Genomic DNA, 12,383 nt, shown 5'->3' with positions numbered 1-12,383 from the left:
AACTACATATTATGAGTAAAGTGGGTGCTAATATATACCCTGTTCACTGTTCCTAAATAAGTGTTTATTTCTGCTTTGAGCAGTATTCTTTCGATAACATTAAAGTAGTGTAGGACTAAGTATTTATATTCATTTTTAATTCCTATCAATTAAGCCAAATGTCTTATTTTGGAAAAAAATTAATATTGAAATTAAAAATATGAATTCCAATAGTCACTTAATATTTCATAATTTTTGCTTGAGAAAGGTCTTTACCTGATTAAGGACCTTCTGCAGGTGTGGGGTCCCCATCCGATCAGCAATATGTCTATACGCCGGATGTGAGAGAAAAAATTTCCTTTCGGCCAACATGGCAGCCTTAATGTCCTTCTTCCCATCTATGTCCTTCTGGCTTCTATTTACCACCCCTACATAGCCTGAAACAGAACACATACAATGGGGTTTGGGACACTTGTTGTTTATTCTGGAGAGATTTTAAGGCTCTCAAACAGGCTGAATAAGAAAAGCAAAATTATTTTTAAGGACTGAAGAACTGAACACTCCATTTAAGTCATCAGTATTAAACAAAGGCTGGCTGATGGCTAATGACACTTTTTTAGCATTAACACAGTAATGTGTTTGCCCTTAAGAGCTCCGTACATTTTAACAGTGTCTCCCTTAGCAGTTTTGTCATATGGTGGCCAAGTAAACAAGTCACACTTAAAACAGAACAGTATATATTTATGCAGTTTATGATGAATATTTATACCCTCCCTCCAAACTCCTTCTTTTTCCTGTTTTCTTATTCCTGTTATTTTAAGGAATAGTTCTCCCTTTGGATCATTTTCAATATATCATTTGGAAACATTATGCCATTCCAGAAAAAGTATAACTAATCACAAATATATTCCCCACAACTTTGAAGGCATAAAACCAAGCTTGCCATTGGTTTCCCAATGGTTTCTCTGCCACATCATCAAAGGAAGTCCTCTCTATAGGACACGGTACATTACCCCTGCGAAGAGGCAGCAGCTTGTTCTCTAGAACATCCCTGGCATCTGTTCCTTCATCCATAAGATCCAATTTGGTGATGACTCCAATGGTTCTTAAACCTGCATCACAAACAAACCCAATATTACAGTTTTCAGAAGACTAACACATTTTAGAAATACATATGTCCCTACCAATGCTAAGTACAGGCACTCATGTGTTTGGTCCTTTTCCTGTTTCTCTCTGTCTTACTTTGTCTTCTAATCCACTGCTACCCTGGTCTGGTGAATTCAGATGTGATGAGAAGGAGAGTTGTAAAACCACCTATCCATAAGATAACTTTCACTTCAAGAGAGAAAAAAACTGAATAGTATATCAGCCAATAATTTTAAATATGTATATTTATTGTTGTACCATGCACACATGGAAATTATACACTTAAAATTTTCCTCCATGGGCTTTAATGTTTTTACATATTACCTTATTGAAAATAAATAAGTAGGATCAATAAGAGAGTGTGTCATAAACCAGAGCTTATTACTGAGCCAGTTCCAAGTACTTGACAGACAAATAAGAAGAAAGTTAGGTATAGGATAGCATCATCACCAGAAATAAAGTCTCACAGCATTCCCTGTTCCTTAGAAAAAGATATATGACTTAACGAAAAGAAGACCAAACTAGGAATCCTAATACTTGGATTCTGGTCTCAAGGCAAGCTATTTAACTCTCTTCTCGGGGTCTGTTTTCCTACCTGTAATATAAAGAATTGGAAACCTTAATCTCCAAGGTACTTTTCAGTAATAAAAACAACATAAAACCTAGACATTTTATGTAGCACATCAGATACACTGTGTTTGCCCATTGCTTTCTTCACTAGATAAAATGAACAATATTCGCCTAGGCATTCATATTTTTAAGTGCATTTCTCTGGACACCCAGTAAAACATGATAAATTGAACACATTTTTATCTTTTTATCTGAAACCACTTTAAAATGGCTAATATTTATTAGGCCAACTAGGTTTTACATACTTTATATGTCTTAAATCATTTGCTCTTAGAAAGATTAAATCATTTAATCTTAAAAACGATTCCAACTACTGTTTTTTTTTTAAGATGAGGAAACTAATGCAGAAAGAGATTAAGTAGCTTTCCCAAGGTCATACAAAGATGTAGGTCTAGGCATCCAGAGCCCATGCCTTTAATCAATATACTGCTTTTCACAATACAAAGAATTTTAAAAGTAAAGAAGGTTTAAACCAAGAAAGTCAAAGAAAATAGGAGAGGACTGAAGAAACATTTTGAAACTGTAAACCCAGCAGAATAACTACTAACTAACTTAACAGACTAGAGAAAGAGGAAAATTGAATCCAAGAAAGCCAACAACAGGAGAAGCCCAGAAGCTGGATAATTTACATCACAGCCTCTCAGAAAGGTTCAGGGAGACCAACAGCTCTGACAATAATGGAGAGTAGTGGGGGCAGTTGAGGCTGAAAACAAAAGTGCTGGATGAAAGCAGTGAGATTTCTATGGATAACATAGCTAGGATCCACCCTGGTCCGACCTGGCAGGACAGCGCAGGTATACTCCCTGGAAGCACTGAACTATGGAAAACTGAACTAATGGGCACTTGGCCCAAGTAGGGGCATCAGGTATTAGAAGAGGGTGATTAAGTGAAATTCAATATACTGTATGGCAGGACCTCTCTGCCTAGTCCAGTTTAAGAAAAAAATGGCTGGTAGAATTTAACCCCCAATGCAGGAGATTGAAAAAACTGTCTGGGGAAGTTAACCATTCTTAGAGGAAAACGTAGACATTAAAATTCAGTGGAACTCCAATTAAGACAGCCCAATAAATCATCCTACTGTGAAGCCTATAACTCATTTAGTCAAGCACACCCACAGAGAATTTCCAATCACCTGATAATATTTCACTTTTAAATATAATCAATAAGTGTAGGTTACCAACTGTCATCATACAAAATTATTATAATATTAATATAACATATTATTAAATATATTTCCTATAAGTGACTTATTTATTATAGCATTCTGTGATTTATATAGTTGTAGAATCACTATGTTGTGCATCTGAAACTAATACAATATTGTACATCAACCATGCTTCAATAAAAAATAAAAATTTTTAAAAAATGATTTTAAATGTTAATGGATAGTCAAGGAGAGTCTCTGAGACCAAAACAAATATTATAAAATAGAACTGAAGAAAACAAAGACAATACAAAATATAAAAGAAAACTTTATTATTTTATTAATGTCCTTAGAGAAAAAGGAGAGGTTATTGTGTCCATGGGACAAAAATAGAATGTCATAAAAGGAAACATTCAAACAAACAAAAAGAATTTTCAGTAACAAAATATAAGAGTAGAAAAAATTTTAAATGTTAAGAGAATGGTTGGAGTACAAAGTTAGAAACTCTTCCAGAAAACAAAAAAAAAAACAGAAGTAAATAATAGAAAAACTTGTTTAAAACTAGAGAAATAGGGATCCCTGAGTGGCGCAGCGGTTTGGCGCCTGCCTTTGGCCCAGGGCGCGATCCTGGAGACCCGGGATCGAATCCCACGTCAGGCTCCCGGTGCATGGAGCCTGCTTCTCCCTCTGCCTGTGTCTCTGCCTCTCTCTCTCTCTCTCTCTCTCTGTGACTATCATAAATAAAAAATTTAAAAAAAAAAAAACTAGAGAAATAGGAGTACCTGGGTAGTTCAGTAGTTTAAACAACCAAATTTAGGTTTTGGCTCAGTTCATGACCTCAAGGTCATGAGATCAAGCCCTGTGTCGGGCTCTATGTCCAGTGAAGAGTCTGCTTGAGATTTTGTCTCTCCGTGTCCCTCTCCTCCTCCCCCACTCTCTATTTTATTCTCTTTCTCTGTCTCAAATAAATAAATAAATAGTAAAAAAGAAAAAACTAGAGAAATAATCCAGAAGACCCAATATCTGAATAACTGACATCGCAGGAAAACAGAAAATGAAACTGAAATAGTTGGGCAGGGGGCATACTATTCAAGAAAATATCCTGTAAGTGAAAGATTAATTTATGCGTTGAATAAACCCATCAAGTATCCAACATAATATGAAAAAAAAAACCACACACACACACAATAGTAGTAAGATATTTCAAAACACTGGGAACAAATAAAATATCTAATAAGCTCCCAAAGAAGTTAAGAAAATGACAAAAAGGGTTTGGGATCATTATAGCATCAGTCTCCCCAGCAACAAACTGGAAACTAAAATTCAATAGAAAAAAAAGAAAAGAAAAGAAAAATAAAATAAAATAAAATAAAATAAAATTCAATAGAGTGCTGTTTTCAAAATTCTGAGGGAAAAATCATTTCTAGCCTAGAATTCTAAACTATCAATAAATGTGACAGTAGAAAAAGATATTTTCAGACTTGCAAAATCTCAAAATATTTTACCTCCCTTTCTCTTTCTTTGGAAACTACTAAAGGATGTGTTTCACCAAACATGGAAAGCAAACTAGCAAAATAGTAAATAAGAGATTCAGGAAGCAAGATGTATACTATAACCAAAAAAAGAAGGGAATTTTCAAGATGGTGCAGATCCCAGTACTAGGCCAGGAGAGCAATCAATATCTATTAGGATGAGAGGACACAGATTACTGAGATTTATTTCCCCCACTAAGAAAAAAAAAAATGAAAATGACAGAGCACCTAATGCCTAAGATTTTTGAAAGTATTAAGAGATTTAGACTCCTGGAAGAGAAGCTAGAAATGCACTGCTGAAGGATATATAAAGGACTATGCAAGCAAACAAAAAGAAAGACAACTTATCAACCTCAAAGACAACAATATCATGTAAGAAAGAAATGTAATCATAATTTACACAGGGCTCAGCTGTGAATGATATTTTCATAATCATAAATATTTAAATATAATTATATTAGTAGAACATGGGAGGGTAAGTGTATATATGTATGGTTAGTATATGGGGATATGTGAGAGAGATAGAAGACAGCTAAATTTTTTTCCACAGTAGGAAGTCAAAAGTGAATTTCTAAAAATAAAATTTCAAAAATAGTAGTATGAACAGATTACAGAGAAACATGGAGGTAAATACCAAAAGAAAGATAAAAGAAGTGAAAGTGATAACCTCCAGAAAACAGTAATCAAGAATCAGGAGGAGTAGGCAAGGGACCAATAGTTTTGTTAAAAGCCTTTAGGACTGATTTTTTTTTAAAGCTATGTATATTTATAACATTAATAAAAATAAAAATTAAATTTTAAAAGTATTTTCTTTACTACTCATTTAGCTCTGCAAAGGTAGAGAAATCTATGCTTAGTAGTATACCAGAAATATCAAAGGAGATTATTTTCTTTTCACAGCTATACAAATAGGCAGCTTAAAATAATCAATGACCTCCTACTGGCATACTGGAGACCTACACTGACAGATTTTAAAAAGCCATTGCCAGAAGAGATTCAAAGGTAGCATGTTTTCAAAGCATTTCACTGGGAATCTAAAAGACTCAGATAAAAATAACAATAGAGACCATGTATTGAGTCCTGATTATGCACTGGACATAGACTTGAAACAACTCTATGAAATAGGTGCCACTGTTTTCTCAATTACACTGATCAGGAAAGTGAGATTTGGAGAGGAAAGGCATGCTTACCTAAAAGCTCACAGCCTGGAGGGTGTGGAATCCAGGCAAACTAATTCCATTTTTAATCACTATATTTTTCTGCTTCCCAGTTCTTAGCTAGATTCTATAAATGATTAGCTGTTATTATGCAAGTTAGTTACATCACCCAGGCCTGTTGATCTACATATAAGAAACAGAAGACTAACCAGAAATCTCTTTCAAGTCCATAATTCCAGGAAGGATAAAAACTTCCAGATTTAGAAGTTATGTACAATAATAAGTAAAGAGTAATTTTTTAAAAAATATTTGCCCTCCAACTAAAGGGAAAATTAAATTAAATTAAGAGCTAATAAATAATGTGTGATACTATGTTTCAATTATATTTCTCTTCAGTAAAGAAGAGCCATAATGACGAGTGCTGATGAATTCTGATGAAGAACTTAAAAAGACACACAAGGCATTTCCAAACTCTGATTCTTATATGGCACAGAGGTTAACAGCACTCATTCAATATTCTCACAGTGAATATCTGAGAAAAATTCCCTTGCACTCATACAAGGGGAGAAAACAAACAATCTGATTTAAAAATGGGTGAAAGACCTGAACAAACACCTCACCAAACATGATGTACAGATGGCAAGTATATATACAAAAAGTTGTTTCCACATCATATGTCATTAGGGAATTGAAAACTAAAATAACAGTGAGATATCACTGAACAACTATTAAAGTTGCAAATTCCAAAACACTGACAACATCAAATTCAGGCAAGGATATGGAGTACCAAGAACACTCATTCACTGCTATTGAGAATGCAAAATGGTACAGACATTTTGGAAAACAGTTTCTTACAAAACTAAATATACTCTTATCATGTGATACAGTAATTGCAATCTCTGGTATTTACCCAAAGAGTTGAAAACATGTCCACAAAAAAAAAAAAAAAAACAAGCACACAGATGTTTATAGCAGAATTACTTCTAATTGCCAAAACTGGGATGGAACCAAGATGTCCTCTGTACATAAATAGATAAATAAAACTGCAGCACAACCAGGCAATGGAATATTATTCACTGCTGAAGAAAATGAGCCATCAAGCCCTAAAAAGTCATGGAGGAACTTTAAATCCACATTGCTAAGTGAAAGAAGCCAATCTAAAAAGCTACAAAGTCTATGGTTTCAAATATATGACATTCTAGAGAAAGCAAAAGTAAGGAGACAGATAAAAGCTTAAAGGGTTACCAAGGGTTAGGGGAGGCAGTGATAAAAAGGTGGAGTACAGAATATTTTTAGGGCAGTGAAAACTATTCTATCTGGTATTACAATGATTGATACCTATCATCTCACATTTGTCAGAACCCATGGAATGTACACCATCAAGAGTGAACCCTAACGTTAACAATGAACTTTGAGTAATGATACACCAATTCTAGGTTCATTGATTATAACAAATGTACTACTCTGGTGTAGGATGTTAATAGTTGAGGAGGCTGTGCATCTGGGGACAGAATATATACGGGAACTCTCTGTTCTTTCCACTTAAAATTGCATAAAATATAAAATCTATTAATTAAATAATAAATCTATTAATTAAATTATCATAATCTGTAAATTATGATAATTTACAATTATCATAACATATGTAAAGTACTTGGTGCATAAAATCACCTAGTAAATGAAATTTGTGATCTCACGAGCTTTGATTCTCAACATGCCTCCTACTCTACTCCAATCCTAAGCTTCAGGCACACCCAAAAAGTTGCACTTCTCCATGTGACTGTGCACTCTTGGGCAACTTATCTTCATAATGCTGCCCCTCAACTCCAAATATCCTTCCCTTCCCTTAATTTTTTGGTCAACTCAAACCCATTTTTCCTTTTTATCATTTTATTTTCATCATTATATGTACACTCTTTAATCTCCATACCCTATTTCACTCATCCCTCCACCCACCCACCCCTCTAGTAACCATAAGTTTATTTTCTATAAATAAGAGTCTGTTTCTTGGCTTCTCTTTCTCTTTTTCCTTTGCTCATTTGTTTTGTTCCTTAAATTCCACATATGAATGTGATCATATGGTATTTGTCTTTCTCTGACTGATTTATTTCACTCAGCATTATACTGTCTACCTCTATCCATTTGGTTGCAAATGTCAAGATTTCATTCTTTTTTATAACTGATTAATATTCCATTGTATATATACCTATCTTCTTTATCTATTCATCTATTAATGGACACTTGGGTTGCTTCCATAGTTTGGCTATTGTAAATAACGACACAAGAAATACAGGGGTGCATGGATCCTTTGAACTAGTGTTTTTGTATTTTGAGAGGGTTAATTACTGTATCATAGAGTGGTTATATTTTTAATTTTTTGAGGAAACCTCATATTGTTTTTCACAGTGACTGCACCAATTTGTATTCCCAACAACAGCACACAAGGTTCCTTTTTCTCCACATTCTTATCAACACTTGTTTCTTGTGTTTGTGATTTTACCATTCTGCCAGGTGATACTTAATTGCAATTTTAATTTGCATTTCCCTAATGATGAATGATGTTGAGCATCTTTTCCTGTGTCTGTTGGTGATCTGTATATCTTCTTTGGAGAAATGGCTATTCGTGTCTTCTGTCCATTTTTTAATTGGATTATTTAGTTTTGGTGTATTGAGTTGTATCAGTTCTTTATATATTTTGGATACTAACCCTTTATCAGATATGTCATTTGCAAATATCCTTTCCTATTCAGCAGGTTGATTTCTAGTTTTATTGACTGTTTCCTTTTCTGTGTAGAAACTTTATTTTGATGTAGTCACAGAGTTTATTTTTGTTTTTATATCCCTTGCCTCTGGAGACATATCTAGAAAAATATCACTACAGTCAATGTCAAGACAGATTACTGCCTATGCTCCCTTCAAGAATTTTGATGGTTTTAGGTCTCAAATGGTCTTTAAACCATTTGGAATTTATTTTTGTGTATTGTGAAAGAAAGTGGTCCAGGTTCATTCTTTTCCATATGGCTGTCCAGTTTTCCCAACAACATCTGTTGAAAAGACTGTCCTCTTCCCATTGTATATTCATTCCTCCTTTATCAAAGATTAATTGACCATATAATTGTAGGTTTGTTTTTGGGTTTTCTGTTCTATTCCATTTATCTATGTGTCTGTTTTTATGCCAGTATCATTCTAATTACTACTGCTTTGTAGTACAACAAAATCTGAAATTGTTCCTCCAATTTTGTTTTTCTTTTTCAAGACTGCTTTGGCTATTCCAGATCTTTTATGGTTCTATACAAATTTTAGGATTATTTGTTCGGTTTTGTGAAAAATGCTGTTGGTATTTTGAAAGGGATTACATTAAAGCTGTAGATTGCTTTGGGTAGTATAGATATTTTAACAATATTTGTTCCTCCAACCCAAGAGTATGGAATGTCTTTCCTTTTCTTTTCTTTCTTTTTTTTTTTTTTTTTTTTTTTTTTTTTTTTTTTTTTTTTTTTTTTTTTTTGCATCATCTTAAATTTCTTTCATTGGTGTTTTACAGTTTTCAGAGTACAGGTCTTACACCTCTTTGGTTCAGTTTACTCCTAGATATTTTATTGCTTCTGGTGCAATTGTGAATGGGATTGTTTTCTTAATTTCACTTTCTGGTGCTTCATTTGGTTTGTGTACCTTGATTTCATATCCTGAAACTTTACTGAATTCATGTTCTAGTGTTTTTTGGTGGAGGCTTTAGCATTATGTAATCTATACAGTGACAGTTTTGCTTGTTCCTTACTTAGGTGGATTACTTTTATTTCCTTAGTTGTCTAATTGCTATGAGGACTTTCAGTACCATGTTGAACAAAAGCAGTAAGAATGGACATCCTTATTTTGTTCTTGACCTTAGGGGAAAAGCTCTCAGTTTTTCACTACTAAGCATGATATTGGCTATGCATTTTTCATATAAGGGCTTTATTACATTGAGGTATGTTCCCTCCAGATTCTACTTTGCAGAGGGTTTTTATCACGAATTGATGTTGTACTTTGTCAAATGCTTTTTGTGCACATACTGAAATGACTATATGGTTTTTATATTTCCTCTCGATGTGATGTGTCACATTGATTGTTTTGTAAATATTAAACTTCCTTTGCATCTTGGAATAAATCCCACTTGATTGTGACATATGACTTTTTAAATTATTGTTGGATTTGATTTGCTAATATTTTTTTACCTTTTTTATTTGCTAATATTTTGTTGAAGGTATTTACATCTATATTCATGAAAGATATTGGCCTGTAGTTCTCTTTTTTTGTTGTGTCTATCTAGTTTCGGTATCAGGGTGATACTGGCCTCATAAAATAAATTTGGAAGTTTTCCTTCCTCTTGTATTTTTTGAAATAATTTGAGAAGAATAGATATTAACTCCTCTTTAAATGTTTGATAGAGTTCACCTATAAAGCCATCTGTTCCTGGACTTTTGATTTGGGGGAGTTTTTAAATTACTGATTCAATTTCATTGCTGGTAGTCAATCTGTTCAAATTTTCAATTTCTTCCTGCTTTAGTTTCAGTAGGTTATATGTTTCTAGGAATTTTTCATTTATTCTAAGTTGTCCAATTTGTTGGCATATAGGCTTTCATAATATTCTGTTACAGTCGTTTATATTTCTATGGTGTTGGTTGTTATTTCTCCTCTTTCATTGGGGATTTTATTTGCATCTCTCTTCCTTTTTTGATGAGTCTTCCTAAAGATTTATCAATTTTTTTGGTCTTTTCAAAGATCAAAATCAAAGAACCAGGTCCTAGTTTTATTGATCTATTCAATTATTTTTTTATATTTCTATTTTGTTTTGTCTTGTTTTCTGCTCTAATCTTTATTATTTCCTTCCTTTTGCTGGGCTTGGGTTTTATTTGTTCTTCCTTTTCTAACTCCTTTAGATGTAAAGTTGGGTTGTTTATTTGAAATTTTTCTAGCTTCTATTTTATTTTTTTAGATTATTTATTTATTTATTTATTCATGATAGACATAGAGAGAGAGAGAGGCAGAGACACAGGCAGAGGGAGAAGCAGGCTCCATGCCGGGAGCCCGACGCGGGACTCGATCCGGGTCTCCAGGACCGCGCCCTGAGGCAGGCACTAAACCACTGAGCCACCCAGGGATCCCCTCTAGCTTCTTAAGATAAGCCTATATTCCTACAAACTTCCCTCTTAGAGTCACTTTTGCTTCACCTCAAAGATTTTGGACCATTGTGTTTTCAGTTTCATCTGTTTCCATGTAATTTTTATTTCTTCTTTGATTTCTTGATTGACTCATTCACTATTTAGTAGCATGTTAATTAACCTCCATGAATTGGTGCTCTTCCCACATTTTTTCTTGTGATTGATTTCACTGTGGTCACAAAAGGTGCATAGTATAACTTCAGTTTTTTTTTAATTTGTTGAGACTTGTTTTATGGCCTAATACATGAGATCAGCATTCTGGAGAGTGGTCTCTGTGAACTTCAAAAAAAAAAAAAAATATCTGTGCTCTGCTGTTCTAGGATGGAATGTTCTGAATATGTTTCTTAAATCCATCTAGTCCAGTGTGCCATTCAAAGCCATTGTTTCCTTATTGATTTTGTGTTTGGATGATCAATGTAAGTTGGATGTTAATGTCTCTTACTATTATTGTATTACTATAAATCATTTCCTTTATGTTTGTTATTAACTGTTTTATATATTTGGGTATATATATATATATATATATCCTGTTGGATGCATAAATATTTACAAGTGTTATATCCCCTTCTTGGAATGTCTCATTTTTTATTGTAGTGTCCTTCTTTGTCCTTTGTTACAGTCTTTATTTTAAACTCTATTTTATCTGACATAAGTATTACTACTCCAGCTTTCTTTTGACACCCATTTGCATAGTAAATATTTCTCCAACCCCTCACTTCCAATATGCAGGTGTCTTTTGGTCTGAAATGAGTTTCTTGTAGGCAGCATATAGAAGGGTCTTGTTTTTTTATCCAGTCTGTCAACCTGTGTATTTTGATTGGACCATTTAGTTCACTTGCATTCAAAATAATTATTGACAGATATGAATTTATTTCCATTTTGTTACTTGTTTTATGATTTTTTCTATACATTTTCTCTGATCCTATCATCTCTTGCTCTCTTTCATGGTTTGTTGGCTTTCTTTAGTGATATACTTGATTCTTTTCTCTTTATTCTTTGCACATCTATTATTGGTTTTTGATTTGTGGTTATCATTAGGTTTGTATATAACAACTTCTGCATATAGCAGTCAATATTGAGTTGATGGTCACTAAGTTAAACCAATTCTCTATTCCTCTTCCACCTTATCCCAACATTTTAGGTATATGGTATCATATTTTTACATTCTCTTATGTTACAAAGCCCTTGACTGATTTTTATGAGAATATTTCTTTTTATTGCTTTTATATTTTTTGCTTTTCATACTCTCATTTATGGTCTTTCCTTTCCACTCAAAGAGTCCTCTTTAATATTTCTTGTAGGGCAGGTTTAGTGGCCATGAACTCCTTTAGTTTTTGTTTATTTTGGAAACTTTATCTCTCTTTCTATTCTGAATGATAGTCTTGCCAGATAGAGTATTCTTGACTGTGGATTTTTCCCTTTCAGCACTTTGAATACATTATGCCACTCCCTTCTGGCCTGCAAAGTTTCTGCTGAAAAATCCACGAATAGCTTTATCACATTTCCCAGTATGTAACTGTCTTCTTTTTTCTTGCTGCTTCCAAAATTTGTTCTATATCACTACTTTTGGCATTTTAATCACCCTGTGTCTTTCTGT

General features: G+C 33.5%; 1 protein-coding gene across 9 annotated transcripts in view; it reads right to left on the bottom strand.

Moving 5' to 3' along the window:
* Positions 1-12,383, bottom strand: part of DNM3 (dynamin 3) — a 547,902-nt gene that overhangs the window by 356,061 nt on the left and 179,458 nt on the right. For all 9 annotated transcript variants that reach the window (XM_072830615.1, XM_072830618.1, XM_072830613.1 and 6 more), the window contains 2 exons: positions 993-1,091; positions 256-416 (listed from right to left, as the gene is read on the bottom strand). In XM_072830615.1, coding sequence (XP_072686716.1) covers positions 256-416; positions 993-1,091 — 260 coding nt within the window. The remainder of the gene's footprint in view (positions 1-255; positions 417-992; positions 1,092-12,383) is intronic.

The sequence above is a fragment of the Canis lupus genome, chromosome 6, assembly GCF_048164855.1.
Source record: "Canis lupus baileyi chromosome 6, mCanLup2.hap1, whole genome shotgun sequence".
Classification (NCBI taxonomy): Eukaryota; Metazoa; Chordata; class Mammalia; order Carnivora; family Canidae; genus Canis; species Canis lupus.
The sequence above is the reverse complement of the archived record's forward strand: the minus strand, read 5'-3'. Positions and strand labels throughout refer to the sequence as shown.